Source organism: Pholcus phalangioides, unplaced genomic scaffold, assembly GCF_987345545.1.
Source record: "Pholcus phalangioides strain wild (caught in Gottingen) unplaced genomic scaffold, Ppha-v1.0 ptg000001l_1, whole genome shotgun sequence".
NCBI lineage: Eukaryota > Metazoa > Arthropoda > Arachnida > Araneae > Pholcidae > Pholcus > Pholcus phalangioides.
In genome coordinates, this window is record NW_028301594.1 from 29183772 (window position 1) to 29202848 (window position 19077).

The 19077-nt window shown below is 38.4% G+C and overlaps 1 protein-coding gene across 1 annotated transcript; it reads left to right on the forward strand.

Annotated features, from left to right (window-relative positions):
- The first annotated feature begins 9249 nt into the window (after positions 1 to 9249).
- On the forward strand, positions 9250 to 17111 carry LOC149090295 (uncharacterized). Its single transcript, XM_089233912.1, has 5 exons — positions 9250 to 9432; positions 10336 to 10470; positions 13236 to 13370; positions 14795 to 14914; positions 16705 to 17111. Exons 1-5 carry the CDS (start codon positions 9375 to 9377, stop codon positions 16980 to 16982), a joined length of 726 nt encoding a protein of 241 aa, XP_089090038.1. The 5' UTR covers positions 9250 to 9374; the 3' UTR covers positions 16983 to 17111.
- Positions 17112 to 19077: the final 1966 nt, after the last annotated feature.

Genomic DNA, 19077 nt, shown 5'->3' on the forward strand with positions numbered 1-19077 from the left:
CAAATCACGTTGAGCGGCTGAAAATCGCGAAAAAAACGAAGGCAGGCTCTGAGTCCACAGGAGACGAAAGGTGGATGTCAGTTGATCGCTGGATGTATTCGTGGGTTCGCTCACTATATCTGACAAAAGCAGCGTCGTGAAACGCATGCGCTGAGGACGACGTAAATTAGCACTATTGCGGTAGTAAGCACGTGGTAGCAGTTAGTTGTCTGTTTCAATGAGTATCGTGATGTCTGACTACACGAACGAGGAATACGCTGATATGCATGTGATTTACGGTCTTTTTTTTTTTCAAGCGGAGCACAACTCAGGTCTATCGCCATGGGCAATTTACTACCTAGTGGGTTGTGCCGGAAGTGTAAGTATGCGTAAGTAGTCTGAGTGCGTATCTAGTGTTTTGTCTGATTTTTTTCGTGTGTTTTGTCTGATTTTTTTCGTGTGTTTTGTCTGATTTTTTTCGTGTGTTTTGTCTGATTTTTTTCGTGTGTTTTGTCTGTTGCCATCTATCTATATCTCAGAAGTGAAGTGTAATGACTGAATATTTGTACTGTTTGTAGGACTGTTGCTCTCTGTGACGAGACTTTTCAACGGGGAGATCGGCTCGCATTTGCGCTTTGAAGTTGGGAACCACAGAAAACCAACTTCAGCCGAGGCTCGAACCCGGATCCCAGCGATGCGAGTCCGTCACTATGACCACTCGACCACCCCAGCGGCGATGCAGGGAGACTGCGCAATGTACGCACTTCTCAAATGGAAGAAAACGTAATAATGGATCAAATAAATATTTTTGCAGTTATTATTGTACTTTTTGTCGTTCCAGCGTGACGTCGAAACCTGCATGCGTTTTTCGTGATTTTCACCCTCTCAACGTGGTTTGCGACAACATGTTCCATTGAAATTTTTCTTCCTCTTGATGTCTACTAACAACCATCTAAGTTTTTCGGTCCATAAACGGAACATCCTGTATTTATCACACTTACCAAAATGGTCAGTAATTATTCATAATAATCTGGATTTTTCACATTTTACCGTAACACATATAACAGTTAAATTCTTCGTGATTGTGAAAAATTGAGATTTTACACGTGAGAACATAATACAGTCGGACCCGCTTATAACAAAGTCGGAAAAAAAAAAAAACCAGCGGAACTGTTCATTAGACGCGAACTTCGTCCATACCATATCCATACTGACTTGTAAAAAGGATGCTTTTAAGGAAAATAAAAAAAAAATTACGTGCACTATACGCATTTTTCTAGAATCTGGGCATTCCTAAAATAAATAGATTAAAATAATATACAGTACATATTTAAAAATAAAGATTTAAAAAAATGATTAAAATCTCTCACGCAATCGAATACATCACCAAAAATATGTATTCGATCATTGCTTTTTGTTTCTTGATGTTTTTGGCAGAACATTTTGCGTTTAAATCATTTAAGCCAAATAAGCCTGCAAAATGTAATGCCTTTTCTTTTAGTAAGAGTACGGACACCGGAAAATTTTTTCGTCTTATTTTTTCGAACCAGTTACAGACAGAATAACAAACTTCGAAATAATCCCGAATTTTTTTTCTCTCCATTTTTGGCTTTCAATCAACTGTGTAACTACAATTTTCGAAGCAATGACTAGCATTTTGCACCAACGTAAGAGTCCTGCTTGGGATTGGGAAATGTGCACTGAAGGCGGTTTGGAGGTTTGGTTCTTGGGAATAAATAACCTCAATCTTTTCTTCCTAATAAGGTTTTCGGCAATCAAAATAAGATTTAACAGAGTAAAGTGGGGAAAAAAGAAGCAAAACGCTAGAATGTCTTTCCAAGGAAAGAAAGGAGACTATCAGTTGCAGAAAAGTAAATGTTCATAGTACACATAAGAAGATTTTTAGAAAAATCACAAAGAAATTTCTGACTATTCCATGCTTGAAAATCGGTCGAAAATTCGTTATAGACGTACTTCGCTAAAATCGGTGTTCGTTCTGAGCAATCGAAATAGCCCAGATAAGCATTACGAAATTCACGAGACACGGAAATACTTCGTTGTACGTAAAAAAATTCGTAATATAAGTGAGTCCGACTGTACTACACCTTTGTGTAGGGCAGGCATCTTCAACCCGTCGCTCGCGAGCACCACGGTGCTCCTCCGGAATTACCCAGAGTGCTCGATGCTCGTGTCCGATTTCGTGCTCGCGTGAGCACTTGAACAACGTTCCAATTAAACACCTTCGAGGCATTACATTCAAGGAGTGAAATCATCATCATTTCGTGTATTCGTATGTTAAACTTGCCGTAAAGGTGCTCTTCTTTTGATGATGGGTAGGCAGTGCTCGCGACTGGAAAAAGGTTGAAGACCAATACTACAGGGTGATCAGATAGATATCTGTGAGACGGAATTGATATCGCCAAATATTGTCAATTTTTATATTGAATACCATGAATATCTTCAAAGAAAGGTATTTTCAATTTACGAAAAAAGAAAAAGAAAAGACGAAAAAGGGAAAGAAAACAGCAACATCATTTACATAAATATTTGGAATTGAGTTTTACATCATTATTTTTCTATCTCTTCTTCCCCCACATATTACTCGCATTAGCAAGATGAAAAGAATCTAATGTTAGCAATGTTGTCAATCTGTTAAGACGCCACTGCAAAAAACCTTGTAGATCTGGAATTACAGCTTACTATTCTGAATACTACTACTACTAAACCACACACGCACCTCGTCCACATTTCTCTGCTGAACTGTTAACGAATATGTACATGTTGGAATGCGCATGAACGTGATGTAAACCTAACGTGAGTTTGTTTCTGTGTAATACTTGTTATAGTGCTGAGATATGCCATCTATTTTTAATTGTGAGTGAAGTGTAATGATTGAAATATTGCAGTATATAATTTGGTGTGGTGGCCCGCGGAAGTCATGGAACCTTCGAATTTTACGTCGAATGTCTGAAATGTTGAAGAGTGAAGACCCCTGCTGTACGGGTTTGAGATCATAAAAACTGTGTATATATATACAAATACAAATACAAATACAACGCCACAACAGGCAAACTGCCCAACGAGGTGGCTGACTTAAGAACATCATGGATCCCCGAGCCCCTACCTACTACTGCTACACCACACATGCACCCCCCCCCCCCGCGGAACCCCCCAACGAATCGGTACATGCGGGAATGTGCGTGTACGTGTAGTGCAACCTGACGTGAAGTTTGTTTCTGTGTAATGCTTGTTATGTGTAGTGCTGTCATCTGCCCCCAGTTTTACTAACTATGAGTGAAGTGTTATGGTTGAATGATTTATCGTTGTAGGACTGTTGCTCTCTGTGGCGAGACTTTTTAACGGGGAGATCGGCTCGCATTTGCGCCTTGAAGTTGGGAACCACAGAAAACCAACTTCAGCCGACCACCACTGTGGGGTTCGAACCCGGATCCTCGCATCACGAGTCCGGCACTATAACCACTCGACCACCACAGCGGCAACCATATCTCTGTCCAAAATTCAAATTTATTGTTCTGGTCATAAAATAAATTGCAAAGGTGACAACTAAATAAGATACAATTAATAATACAATTAAAGATAAATTGACTATGCACTTGAAGAAAAGTGTGAGGGTAAGACAAATAGTTGCATGTTATATGACAAAAAAAAGTTATACGCCGATTCGCAATACTATAGAAAGTGGTGCAATTACAAATACTAAAGGTGCACAACATTGCGCAAAAGGTAAATACTATAATAGAACTGTATAAAAGCGACTGTAACGTTACATTGCAAACGTGTCCCAAAACATTGAAATGTCAGAAAGAAACTAGAATGTTTTGTAAGTCTTAGAATTGTTTATAAAGTATGTGAAGGGTTGATTTTTATTAGAAGGGCTCCCAAATATTTATTCTATAATAACTATAAACTTTGCATCTCAGAGTCACGTGCTGCTAAGCCTCTGATACCCTTCATTCAAAAAGATCAGGTCTCTTCCTGATTTATTGCCATTACTTTAACCACTTTACGATAAAAAAAAATGTGATTGATTTGAGCATATTTTTTCACTTTTATTACAGTAAGAGGTGGAGCCCGGTGCGACCTCACCTGTTGTATACCCATGAGGGCGACTCTGGAATTTTTATAATACTACCATGCACTCACCCCCCCCCCCCCAAATGCTGCAGCAGGACCCCTAGGCTGCGTCCACTGGCGGGCCCAGAATTATGATTTTATATCAGATTCATGATTGATTTCAATACGCGATTTAGGTTTTTACATTCGAATTAGGATTGATTTATGATTGTATACGTAGATCTTGATCTTTCCACTCGATTTTATGCATAGATTATAATTTTATACTAGTTGTGATTATATTGTATTTTGTAATGTAAATAATTTTTTCTATAAATAAATTGCCAGAGCTACTGAGGACAATGAGCCGATACTGTATTGATATATGGCGATGTGGCCTGGGTATCCCTCGGTTTGACGGCGGGCCCAGAAGCTAGATTTTTCACAGGCCCTCCATAGAGAGTTTATCATGAGAAAAAAAAGATAAGAATTGTCTCGGGCACCCGGGCTGGAGCCTATTAATTATGGCAGACAGTCGAATATTTTGTTTTATGAAACCTATTTGATCCTAAACATGCGAATTCTTCAGTTAAGACAGGGGTCTCCAACCTCAGAGATATTGCGGGTCAAAAATGAAAGTCCCACGAAGTCCGAGGCCCAACAGTTGCGGTACCTATATGCAGCAGATTCGTACAGCGGCGACCGTCTTAATAGGTCGGCCCAATGGGGGCCCTATATTGATACTTTACAATCACTCTGGAAATATTTTTCATTAATCCTGGAAATATTTTTTATTAATTCTGAACATATTATAGTTATTCTGGAAATAATTTTTATTAATTCTGAACATATTATAGTTATTCTGGAAATAATTTTTAATTAATTCTGAACATATTATAGTTATTCTGGAAATAATTTTTCATTAATTCTGAACATATTATAGTTATTCTGGAAATAATTTTGATTTATTTCGAAAATATTTCTAATAACAATTTTGAAGTATTTTTCACAAATTATGAATTTTCATGAATTGCGAAATTATTTTTCTATTAATTCTGAAATTACTTATTTCAGTAATTATGAAATCATTTCTCTCATTAATTCTAAAACTATTTTTTTTATTAATTCTAAAATTATTTTTTATTAATTCTGAAAAGTAATTTCGAAATTACTAGTTTCACCGATTGTAGAACAAATTTTTATTGAGGTTCCTTTTCCGTATTTCTATAAGTAAAGTATCTGGAACTTTTGTAAGCCTTTTTCGCCATCGAGCCGCGGCAAAAAGGCGACCCGTGAACCATGCGTTGAAGACCCCCAAGTTAGCCCAGTTCGGGATCCCAACCGTGAATATGATTCGTCCGCATTGTGCTCCGATCATTGTGAGGGCATGCCGATAAATGTACGACTTGATATGCACAAGACTTGAAATGTTCGGAATAAATAATTTATTGGACCGTTAATTAATAATATATCTGATTAGCACGCTTTATTTCACAAACTACATTGAGAAACTTAATTATTTTAGAACGTGATATATTGACTTTTTCTTATTGTTTCGTTTGCAGATACTGGCTCTTCCGACTCTTGTTTTCTCAATCGATGCGTTCATGGAACGTGCGAACCATTTGATGAGGAATATTATACATGCAGCTGCTTTTTCGGATACTAAGTGTTAAAAGAAAATTTTACACCGTATTCTTAGATGCTTTCAAAATCATTTTTAATCCTTTCAGTACCACACATTATGAAAAAATGAAATAATTATCATGTGAATTTTTTGGAAGGTCGTTTTAGTTCTAAGAAGGTCTTGGGGAGAAATCCTAAAAAATTAATTTTTTCCTAAAAATTAGTTGGCATACGTCGAGTTAATTAACGTGGTAGGGGAGTGAACACCTTCTAGTCTCCTGTATTGTCTTGCAGCCTGATAACGATAATTTACTGGAAAAATAATGAGTTTGGTTGAAGCTTGGCTTCAGAATGCACCAAAAAAACTTAGATAACATAGACGGAAGAAATAGATAACATTACGCGAAGTCCCGGTAACTAAAAATGAATTTTTTGCCATGTTATGATATTGATCCGTTCCATTCTTTGCAAAAGTGGTAACAATACCCGAATGATAGCATTATCCGTGATCCTAATGAGTCGCGTTGACTGTATCACGCCTCTACATAATTACAACTATAACTGCTTACAACGATGACTGGGAAAGTGAATTTTTATTCATACATCTTCCCACATAAAGTCCCACACTTGTACTGTCATCTGGAAATCGTAAAGTACTTATACAGCTTTCATACTTCGAAATCCCAACTCCCAACAACGTATGTAAGTGGTGTTACCAGGGTGAAAAGTTCGTGGCACTTTAAAGTACCGTAAAGGGTTCACCACTCGACTATTTCCGTCGTGATATGGGATGATACCAGTGCATCCAGTGCTCGCCTTCTATCGTACATGCACTTCATAAACTTTCCTCTGGGGAATTTCTAACGATTTGGTACATGCTGGAACATGTTATGCGTGTGTGTATGCGTTACCCTAACGCACTGGTTGCCACTATTCAGTCAGTTGGGCATCGTGCTGGACTCCCATCCCGAGGATACAGGTTTTCAATCCCTTCCCCTCCCCCCCCGTTCGCAGCCCAGCGGTGGCTCGATCATTTTTGCTTCACCACTGTCATTTTCTGCACACAAGGGCTAATTGGACCAGGACCTACAATTTATTGCCGATCCCGAATGGCAGCCTTTTTTTATATTCACTGCGAGGTTGGTGCACTAACCCCCCCCCCCACTTTCCCCCGGTGTGAAACTCCCTGCGGTAGCAATCTATTTCTGTGTTCATGTCGCCGTTTCTGTTGTACCCCTTTTTCAGGAAAGTTTCTGGCGAGGATGAACCAGGTATCGAACTCGCGACACCTCGAAACACCCGCCCAGCGGTGGCCGGCTGAAATTAGTTTTCTGTGGTTTTTCCAACTTCGAGACGTGAATGTGAGTCCCCCCCCCCCCCCCCCCATCGAATTTGGAAATGTCTTTCCGCAGAGAGCAGGCAGACCTTTAACCCAAGAAATATATATCATGAAAAATTCAAGAATTTACCATCTTCACTTCAAAATATGGAAGATACAGATGGTGGCGCTAGCAAATACGAAACAAGCACACAACTCTGACAACATAAATACATTAGGGCCGCACATACACTCAGAGCACGCGTTCTTGCATGTACCGATTCGTTAGAAAATCAGCAGAGAAATGTGTAAGAGTTGTATGTACGGTAAAAGTAGTGGAAGTAATGGTTATTAAAGTGTGTGTTACGGCTCCTAGAGGCGTCATCTACGTAAGGGTCGTCTTGCTGTGTTCACGATATTGACGTGTTTCAGTTCTCTGTGCTTTTTTTAAGTGGCTTCATTGGGTCATTCTTTGCCACTACCTCCTATTTGATCTAAAGAACGTATATTATAATATTTTTTGTTAGTATTAAAAATGATTGTTAATGCTTTTTTTTTTCGCTTGCAGATATTGTGTGGTTACCAGTGTACGTTATTGTCCTTATCGTTATCGGTGCTTCGACCGTCTTAGGAGGCCTTATCGCATGCTGCTGCTGCAGGAGTACCCAGACGGTTCGGGGGCAGGTCCTGGTGCACAATAGCGCAGTCCCTTCTTCGGTCACCGTTATGAATCAGATGGCCATGCCAGCGGCATATCCTGAACCTCATCCGCCAAGTTATGATTACCCTCAAAGTCAACCAGCATATCCACTGACCAACTGCAAAGGATAACGAACTAGAAGCAGTAACTATCACATTACGTTTGCTTATGTGTTCTTTTTTTTATTGCGCTTCACTTAAATGAAAACGTGATAATTTTTTCGACTTGTTGGGGGGGGGGGGGAGGAGGGGAATAAACTCTTTAATTACTTCAATTTTATTTCATCATTATTATGTAAATTTACGCATGAAAATTATTTAAATGTTAAATTATTAAATTATTTACATGGACACGTTTCAGCAAGTGTAATTTTTTCGATCGAATTTTTTTAATATTTTTATATATATAGTTCATACTTTTTCTATAAAGTTAGCAACCATATGTTTTCTTGGAACGCTTTGGTAAAGCAGATGGTCATAAATAGAACTAGTATGCAAATGTATCTGCATTATTTAATCATTTATACCATGGATGCACAACCTCCGGTCTGCGGGCCAGGCGTGGTCCTTCATGGGGTTCCATTCAGTCCGCGAAAGTTGTTCCAGTAGAAAGTTATCAATGCATATAACAGGTTCAGAAACATAATTCTTGATGTAAAAAATTCTGCGAATTTTTTACATCAAGACTTAGCTCATCATCAGGCTTAGCTTACATCAAGAATTACCTCATATTTGGCCCGCAGACTGAAAAGTTTGTGCACCCCTGATTTATAGCATGCTGCTGTGCGTGTCTACCTCCCCGTTGAAAAGCCTCGCGAAAGAGAGAGTAACAGATATACAACGGTACAAATATTCAATCATTACATTTCACTCATAGTTTGAACAATAGATGGCAGCACTAAGAGTTCACGCACAACACTCGATACGTATTCAGACTGTTAAATACACGTAAACACTTCCGGCACAACTCATTCGGTAGTAAATTGTCCATGGCGATAGACCGCAGTTGCGCTCGGTTTGCAAGAAAGAAAGAAATGCCGCTGTGCTGGCGGTCGTATGGTCATAGGGACGGACCCGGGTTCAAATCCCATGGGTGGTCAGCTGAAGTTCTTTTTCTGAAGTTGGTTCTCAACATCGAGGCGTGAATGAAAGCGGAAGTTTCAAACTCATGAAACTTCACAACAGCTTCTTTGCCAGTAAGCGGTTACTTCCCGATAGCGCTTTGATCACATTTTCGAGAACAGATGTCATCAGGAGACACGCACCTGTGTCAGCCATCTTTATCTCTCACTCGTGGCTAAAATTTCGCGACAGACCTGGATATTTATTTTGAATTTTTGATTAAATAATGATATTAAAGCACGCATTTCATTTCTGTGTGCCCCACGTGAGCAATTGAAATTCACATTAGAAGGCACCTTTGGGTTTTCGGTAGATGTTTTTAAGGAGTAATCATGCATCAGTCAATCCTTATCACTTTCTCCCTCCCGGAAAGTTATCAGAAATATTAAATAAGATAAAGAGTGAATTGCCTGTGTAGGCACAGAAAATAGATCATTCAGATGTATCTTGTTTTTACACATGCGTTGAAACATAATAACGACGTAACTGTCCAGGAACCGTCTAAAACTACATTTTTAGAACAGACCCTATTCCAAGAACTATTTTAAGCATTACCATGGAATACCGTGTAGTTTCTGGATTGTTCTTCTGCATTGTGTTTTCCATACACATTGGTAAGTTTTCGTGTCATTCCATTTTTTTCTGAATAACTACTCACTTAACTACTACTACTACTACGGCGGCTCTGTCAAAGGTTCTTAGAAGCGGTTCTTTGTGAAACTGCTTTGTGGAGAAACTGACAAGCATTGATTAGGGAATGGGCAACCGCGGGTGAAAAAGATTGAGAACCCCCCGAACATACATACATGCATGTGGTATGTTAGGACAGTTATTTTTAGGACAGGTGCTCCTTAATTCATGGGCAAAACTTTAAGGGAAGGTAAAAGACTCGTGAAGAAGCATGTTTTTTGTATGCCTCCTGGATTGATGGCTCACCGGTAAAATACCAACATCCTGTTACCTATGGAACCTGTATAAATAAATATATATATATGCATGGCCCATTCCGACTTACACCAATTCGTTGGAAATTTCTCAAAGGAATGTTTACGATGTGCATGTGCGGTTTAGCAGTAGCACGTGGGGATGCCTCAATATAAAATTCAGTGCTTCCTTAAACGCTAGCGGAAGTTAAATCATTTGACATACATATACGCCAGTGTGTTATAATCCGTGCACGAATTGAGCGTAACGAGGAGCCTCCAACGAGATTTAAAACATAGTATCTCTCCAGAAGTTGATTAAGACCTCAGATACAGGGTGTCCGATAAATTCGTAAATAATTTAAAAATTTTATAAAAATCGAAAGAGTTAATATATTTGAATGTGGTTTGCTAAAAAGTCATTCTCCTGAAGTGGGATTTTTTTATGGTACAGAAAAGAAAATTAGTTCACACACAAAAAATTTTGTATTTTGCTAATAGTTTTTCCAACTGTGAAATTTAATGACGAAACTTGTTTTAGATGCGTGATTTCAGTAGTTACTTGATTTTATTTTTAAGTAATTTTATTTCCAGATACTGGATCGTCCTTAGACGCTTGTCTTTTCAATCGATGCGTTCATGGGGTATGCAGCTCACTCGGAGATTCTAAATATATTTGCGACTGTTTTTCCGGATACACGGGAAAATATTGTGATGAAAAACTCCCAGGTATTTAAATATTTATATAGGTGTGATATATATATAGGATAGATGACGCGGCACGAAAGCAACTAACTGGAAATATGCAAATCAGAGTCATTTAAAATGAATTTGGTGAATTAGCTAATTTCTAAACTTTCCTCTTACAAGCGCTTGAATAAGGTTTTCATTGTGATGTTGGCATTGGTGGATAAAGCGCTATTGTTCAATCAATCAGTCAATTTTAATTGTTTGAGCATAGCTGATTACAATGTTCTCAACCTTTTGAAGACAAGGACCAGTAAAATGTATGGAAACCATTCGACGGACCACTTGTATCCCGTAATACGGGACATTCCTGTAATTTTCGTTGTTCAGATTTTTTTTATACATTTCTCCCGTTTTTTCCACGATACTTATTTGAATTTTTTATATTTACTGAAAAAAAAGCCGTGAAGCAGTCACGCACTCAAACTACATTTTCATGATATAAATTATATTATGATAATTAGGGCATAAGTTATAAACATTCATCTCACATATTTGTCACATATAACGTTTTGTCCGCAAATTTTTGGAATTTTGATTATGATAGGTGATTATGCCTAGTTCTGACAATGTTTTTGATGGTTATTAGCGAAGTCTCATATTTTAGGGATTGTTAAGATCCCAGTTTACCATATTTTTCCTTAATGAAATATGGTCATAAGATCATTTGAATATTTTTTTTCTGTGAAACATGTTTTTGCTTACTGCAATTTGTAGTAGCCCTTTATTCACACCCTTCAGCAATTTTAGTAGTAATTAGCAAATTGCATTTAAAACAATAAATTTCGATTTTTTTACAAAATTTATCGACATCCCTTATTTAGGATCGCAATTTCCTGCCTTCTCCTCGATGATGTATGGTGAACAATAAGTATGAAGGTATAATATTATTTGAACCCATATTACTAATATCAATTACAACGAGTGAATAATGTTATCAAGTCTGCCTGCGGACCACCTATGACATCGTTACGTATTTTGTTTTAAAAGATGGAGCATAGCAAATTATATTTCATGCTGCGCTTCCAGCTAGATGTGTCGATACGCAAAAATTAATCTCTTCCTCAATTCCACTTCAGTTATCTTCGTACAGGGACTGCAAACAGTGAATACCTCGTAAAAAATAAAAAGTATGTTTAATTTCAACAATTGTTCAGCGTCAAAATATTTTTTTATGTATAAATTTTCGTTGTTATTGAAGTAACGCCTTCTGTATGATGCATAGGTTGGACAATCTAAAAATGCGTGTTTCCACGTTTCAAGTTGATAAAGATTACAATAAATGCAATATTTCAATCACTTTTCATTCAAAAGTCTTGATTTGGGTTCAATCCGACTCGAGGGTTATCAAAACGCAACTGGACTAAAACTCTTTTAAAACAAAAATTTGGCAGTTATTTATTAGACAGTCCTGAATACCGAATGAGTTCTTTATTGTTCTATAGAATTCAGATCCATAGCAGAACTGAATGCTTTGTGAAATTAAGGTGTTTGTTATTAGGGGGGAATATGTCTATTGATTCGTGTAATCATCGAAGGATCTTGTGTAGTTTAAGGCCGGTATTACACTATAAAAGTTTGATAAAATCCCTTGTATAACACTCAAAAAATTCAACCAATAAAGTTCATAGGTTACATTCGAGCAAATGAAACTGATAATCTTATTGGTGGCATTTCACAAGTTTTATAAAATTACTTTTATAGTGTAATCCCGGCCTAAGAAAACTTGATCCAGTTTCATCAAAGATTTTCCAAACCTCGAAAAGCCAGTTGTTTTCAATATTGGTATTATTCATAGCTTTGCGTTTAAGTTCTCATAGACATATTTTTGTAAATCTAGCATTATTCATTAATAAGTGCGAAGAAAAAAATTTAAGATCAACTTATCCAACAAGACTGATAGTCTTGGTTGATCCAGTTCAAATCTAATCATGTAACCAGGTATATTATATATGAGATATACCACGAATCACCGATTGAAGATTTACGATCGTTTCGGACACAGAAGAGATTAAAGATCAAGATTGCACTGGAATTTTATGATTTGCTTACCTGAAGTAAATTTTTGTCGAATTTGCCCTATCAACAAAAATCTGAACTAATTTTCTTCCTGTACAGCAAAAAAATATCCTCTTTCATAAGAATAACAAAGCCACACTCAAATGTGCCAATTTTTTCAATTTTTATGAATTTTTAAAATATTTCCGAATTTATGCAACAACCTGCGCTACTAAACGCTTTGAAAGAGTTAGAGCAGGGCCGTCTTAAGAGCATCATGGGCCTCCGGGCCAAGTTGTTTTTCCAAGGCCTACCTGGTAAATCTTAGAAAATTTTAACAGGATCTCATTTTTGTGAGGTGAGGGACCTCACAAAAATGAGAGTTCGGATTCTTTTGAGGCCCCGGACCGTGTCCAGGTGGGCCCATGCGTTAAGACGGCACTGAGTTAGAGTACCGTTTAAACATCTGCCAGAGTCTCTAAAGATGCTCGCATTAAACTTTATTAACCTGCAAATAAACTTGAGGAGTTGCCCGCTTTAATGCATCTTAAATTTAGTACTAATTGAGGTGCGGCTTTTCTCACAGGGAGCCGTTACTTTTGAGAACCTTTTGCTTAGACTCTGTATATCTAAATTTTCCTGCACAAGCAGTATTCATGATGACATTACTGCCGGTACCAGTGAATATGATTAATTTCATGTGAAATTGTAGTAGTTATTTGATTGTTTTTAAATTGTTTTATTTTCAGCTACTGATTCGTCCTTGGACGCTTGTCTCTCCAATCGATGCGTTCACGGTACATGCATTTCGTTCGGAGCTCCTGGCTATATTTGCGACTGTTTTCCCAAATACACGGGAAAATATTGTGATGAAAAACTCAGAGGTATTTAAATATTTATAAACACCAAGATTTTCCGAAGTCCATGGCAAACACCAAGATTTCCGGGTGGGAGGAGGAGGAGGGGGGTGTGGTCAACGACTGAAAGTATTTGGAAACCACTGATCGCTGATCTAACACATAATTATACTATTTTTATAGACCCACTAGAAACACACTTTAGTCTCTTGATGTCATAAAGTGAATGCACCAAGGGCGTAGCGAGGGGGGGGGGGACTTGGGGGTCTGGTCCCCCCCCGAAATGTGAGAAAATTACCAAAAAAAGGGAAAAAGATGGCCAAATCCATTGTTCTGTCACTTTGGTCCCCCCCGAACGAAATTTCTTTCTACGCCCCTGGAATGCACCTTATTTATGTATTTTTCGTATCACTGTTATTCGTTGCTATTTTATTTTGTGTTCAGTACGGGTTTCATGTTTTTGTCCAATAAAAAAACAAATCACTCATGTAATACTGAGATGATTCTTTCTGATGAGTCAATATGACCTTGCTGATGGCGTCACAAAGATTCCCCAATTTCTTTAACCACTTCACGTAGCCTACAAGGTTTTGGCAAGAAATTTGACAAATCGGTGATAAATCTAGAAACCTTATGCTAACCTAACCACACGTTAGAAAAAGAAAAAAGGGGGAAAGAAAAAAAATATTTTAAAGGAAAAAAAGTATAATAGATAGATAAGGTAGGTAAGAGAGTTTTTTCTGATTTTAGGATCCTCTTTTCACCCTCACCCTACGTGTTCTCTTTCGCTCCTACGTGCATACTAGAAAGATACATTATATGCGTGGAGAAAAAAAAATCATTGTATTGAAACAAAACAGGGAAAGAAAGAGCAACTTCCAAAGAGATAGGGTTACTATAAAGCTTCGCGATGATGAAGAGAGGGGAAAGAAAACACAGAGAACGTGTTTGAATTTATTCCACTGGCGTTCGGATATAATATCACGCCCGTGATCGTAAAGAGGTTAAGTAGATTAATCGAGATTCACAACTACAAATGATAGCTATCGTCGATTCATGCAGAGAAAGCATGTAACCGATTCGTTAGAAATTTCCCAGAGGAATGTTTATACGAGGCACATGTACGATTAACCTTTTAAGTGGCAAAGCTGAAATCACTGATCACCCCCGTCCGAAAATTTCCCATATCTCTTGAAGAAGTAGGCTTTCCTCTCGATTTTCGGCAGATGCAAACTGAGAGGTATAAAAGAAAAGTGTTCCATCGAGAAATTAACTTTGCAGAATATGAGGGCTTGTCAATGCTGAAACAAGAGGCTTTCAAGGAGCCGAGATATCTCGTCAATGCTGCTTAAAAGGTTAAGTTGTAGTTTTAATGAAAATTGTAGTAGCAGTAGCGAAACCATTTGTTTAATTCGAAAGCGTGTGATTACCTTATACGATTTCGTTTACAGATTCTTGCTGGCTCAATCGATGTGATCATGGGACGTGCAGAACAATCGACGATAATCATTATACTTGTGATTGTTTCGGCGGACACATGGGCAGATATTGCAACACAAAAATTGACAAGAGTAAGTTTCAAAAGAATGCTATAGAATTCCAAGATGCTTATTTATTTAATTGTTTTCTCCCATGAACGTAGTACAGTCGGCCTCCCGTATTCGCGAGGGTTACGTTCCGGGGGTGACCGCAAATACGGGAAATCTGCGAACAACCCTGAAACGATAATTTTTTTCTTGTATATCTCGTTTATTAAACAGCATGAGAAGAGCAGGGTAAGGGAATATAAAAGAGGGTGCAGCGATTTTTGGCGATGTTTCCTGAAAGAACATTGTGATTTATGTCTGCCGTTTCTTCTTCATATCATCAAGTATGTTGGAATATGATGACAAGGCTTCCTGTACCAATTTTTCTGCATGAGGAGAGTCTGTGTCATGAGCATGTGTCTTTTATAGTCTCTTCGGTTGGCTCTGTAGAAAGGGTTGTGTCCTTCAGCGCACATTGTGGCCAAAGGTTAATGCAACCCGAGGTGACTATTTCTCTCTTGGGAGCTGGCACGGCTCTAGTGATTACAGTAATGTCATTAGCGAGCCATCCTGAACATGCACAACTCAAATTTTGTAAACAAAACACATGAAAATAATTGGGTGTAATTATATTTCTGCCGACCTCCACGCGTCGGAATCTCCACGTTGATTAAGTCTTTCATAAGTGTCTAAAACAAACTATTTTTTCTTCGTTGGAACCTCAAAAACTATACCCGTGACCTCAGACATCGCTGCTTCCGAACCTACATCCTTTGTGTACTCTCATATGCCTGTGAAATCTGGGACCCCCCATAATCTCTCCAATAATTTCTAACTATTTGGTACATGCTGGAACATGTTATGCGTGTGTATATGCGTTACACTAACGCACTGGTTGCCGCTATGCAGTCATGTGGGCATCGTGCTGGACTCCCATCGAGGTTACAGGTTTCGAACCCCCACCCCCATTCGCGGCCCGGTTGTGACTCGATTATTTGATCATTTTTTCCCCACCACGGTCATTTTCTCCACACTAGGACTCCACACTCCTGGTTGGACCAGGACCTACAATTCATTGTCGATTCCTAATGTCACCATTGTTTTTAATACTCACTGAGAGAGGACGGTGCGCTAACCACCCCCTACCTTTTCCCAATGTGGGACTCCCTGCGGTAGCAATCTTTTTTTGTGTTCATGTGTTGCCGTTTCTGTTGTACCCCTGTGTCGGGAAAGTTTCTGGCAAGGATGAACCGGGTATCGAACTCGCGACACTTATCAACTTCCACCCAGCGGTGGCCGGCTGAAGTTAGTTTTCTGTAGTTTTCCAACTTCGAGACGTGAATGTGAGTCCGTCCTTCTCCCCCCCCCCCACCCATCCAATTTGGAAATGTCTCTCCGCTGAGAGCAGGCAGACCTTTAACCCAAGAATTATGTATCATGAAAAGAAATTTCATTTCAAAATATGGAAGATACAGATGGTGGTACCAGCTACAATACGAAACAAGCACACAACTCTGACAACATAAATAGATTAGGGCCGCACATGCACTCAGAGCACGCGTTCTTGCATGTACCGATTCGTTAGCAAATCAGCAGAAAAACGTGTTAGAGGTGCATGTACGGTTAACTAGTGGAAACAATGTTTATTAAAGTGTGTTACGGCTCTTAGAAGCGTCGCCAGTAGTGAGCGTCGTCGCGCTGCGTTGGCTCCTGTTGGCTGATATGCTCCTGTTCTCGGTGTTTGACTAGCTCTTTTGAGATCTAAAGAATGTATATGATATAATATTTTATTGTGATTAAAAATGATTGTTAATGCATTTTTTTTTCGCTTGCAGACATTGTGTGGTTACCAGTGTACGCTATTGTCCTTATCGTTATTGGTGCTTCGATCGTCTTAGGAGGCCTTATCGCATGCTGCTACTGCTTCTGCTGCAGGAGTGCCCAGACGGTTCGGGGACAGGTCCTGATGCACACTAGTGCAGTCCCTTCTTCGGTTACCGTTACGACTCAGATGGCCATGCCATCAGATATGCCAGCGGCATATCCTGATCCTCATCCGACAAGTTACCCTCAAAGTCAACCAGCATATCCACCGACCAACTACAAAGGATAACGAACTAACGAACTAGAAGCAGTAACCAGCACATTACGTGTGCTTATGTGTTCTTTTATTGCGCTTCACTTTAAATGAAAACGCGACAATTTTGTTCACTTATTGGAATAAACTCTTTAATTACTTCTATTTACTTATTTATTTCATCATGATTATGTAAATTTACGCATTTGAATTATTTAAATGTTAAATTATTAAATTATTTTACATGGACACGTTTCATCAAGTGTAATTCTTCATATCGAATTTTTTTAAATTTTTATTTCATATTTTTTTCTTTAAAGTTGGCAACGATTTCTTGGAACGCTGTGTTAAAGCAGAGAGATGGTCATAAATACAACTGGGTTTATACTAGTATGCAAATGTATTTGCATTATTTAACCGTTTATACTAGGGGTGCACAACCTCCGGTTCGCGGACCAGGTGTAGCACTCCATGGGGTTCCACCCCGCGCGTGAAAATTGTTCCGGTAGAAAAATATCTGTACAATATTTATGTTATTGACATAGCTATCATAATATTTATTGGTAATGAAAATAAACATAATTCTTGATGTAAAAAATTCTGCTAACCCTTTTTGAAAATCGTAGGAAAAAACGGGACATTTTTCATAAAAAAAAAAAAAGTTTAGGTGGACAAAATTTTGGAAATATCCCGTAAAATACGGGTCGTATGGCAACTCTTCATATATAAGTTTTTGGCCCCCCGATTGAAACGTTTGTGCACCCCCTGATTTATAGCATGCTGCTGTGCGTGTCTACCTCCCCGTTGAAAAGTCTCGAAAAAGAGTAACAGATATACAACGGTAAAAATATTCAATCATTACATTTCACTCTCATAGTTTGAACAATAGATGGCAACACTAAGAGTTCACGCACAACACTCGATACGTATTCAGACTGTTAAATACACGCACACACTTCCGGCACAACTGATTCGGTAGTAAATTACCCATGGCGATAGACCGCAGTTGCACTCGGTTTGCAAGAAAGAAAGAAATGCCGCTGTACTTGCGGTCGTGGGGTCATAGGGACGGACCCGGGTTCAAATCACATCGGTAAGTTTTCGTGTCATTCCATTTTTTCTTGTTTTCAATAACTACTCACTTAACCCCTTGAACTGCAATTTATTTTCAGGCAGCACTGCTCAGACAGATAATTTAATTTCCTTCGTTTTTGGTTCCAAGTCTGATAACAGAAGCGGAGAGAGACAATGTTTTTCTTTTTCCCTTCCGGGTAGAATAGGATTATGCGTACAACAGAAAATGCTAGAGTTCTTCGTCTTCCCTTGTTTTATATTATCATTATTATAATTTTGTGTTGGGGAGGGGAAAGCATTTATCAGCTCGCACTCAGGGAAAAAAATTCTTGAAAATGGATGGCAATTTTTAGAAAGCTCAGATGATTTCCAATGTGGCAGTTATAATGCGGATCAAGAAAATTTTAAAAGTCGCTTAAGGGGTTAAAGTATTTGTTATTTAACATTCATTCTCCTGAAATTGTACAATAAGTTCGCTCATACAAGGTCTTTATAATTAAAGTTCCACTTTGAAATGCCCATAAAAGGAAAACTATTGGAGAAAATGTTATCAAACTTGGTACGTAATAATTATCATGGGATTCAATTTTTCGCGAAAAAAAAGTTCTTTTTTTTTTTTTTACTTTACGAATGATTTTGTACGCCTTACTCAATGGTAAGTCCATTCGACGTGCAACAGCACTTACGGTGCACATCCCGTGTGTGCTTTCCATTGTTGCTTCCTCTATTGCTAATGCAACAGCTTCCTCGGTTTTCACAGAAACGGACTTCCTTCCCCGCCCAGGTGCAATAGATAACAAGCCTGTGGCTTCAAACTTTGCCATCCTCAAACCCTGCGGTGTCATTGGCCCTCGGCGGCGTAATGTAAAAAAAAAATATATATACATATATATACTACATCTAAGAACGAGTAGGTGAGGGGGAAAAGAGAAATATACTTCGTATACTCTATTATTTGTAAGTATTACACATAATAGAGTACCCGTTTTGAACGAATTTCACACAGTTTTCATCGAGATAATTTTCCCGACCGAAATTCATTTTTGAGAATTTTTTA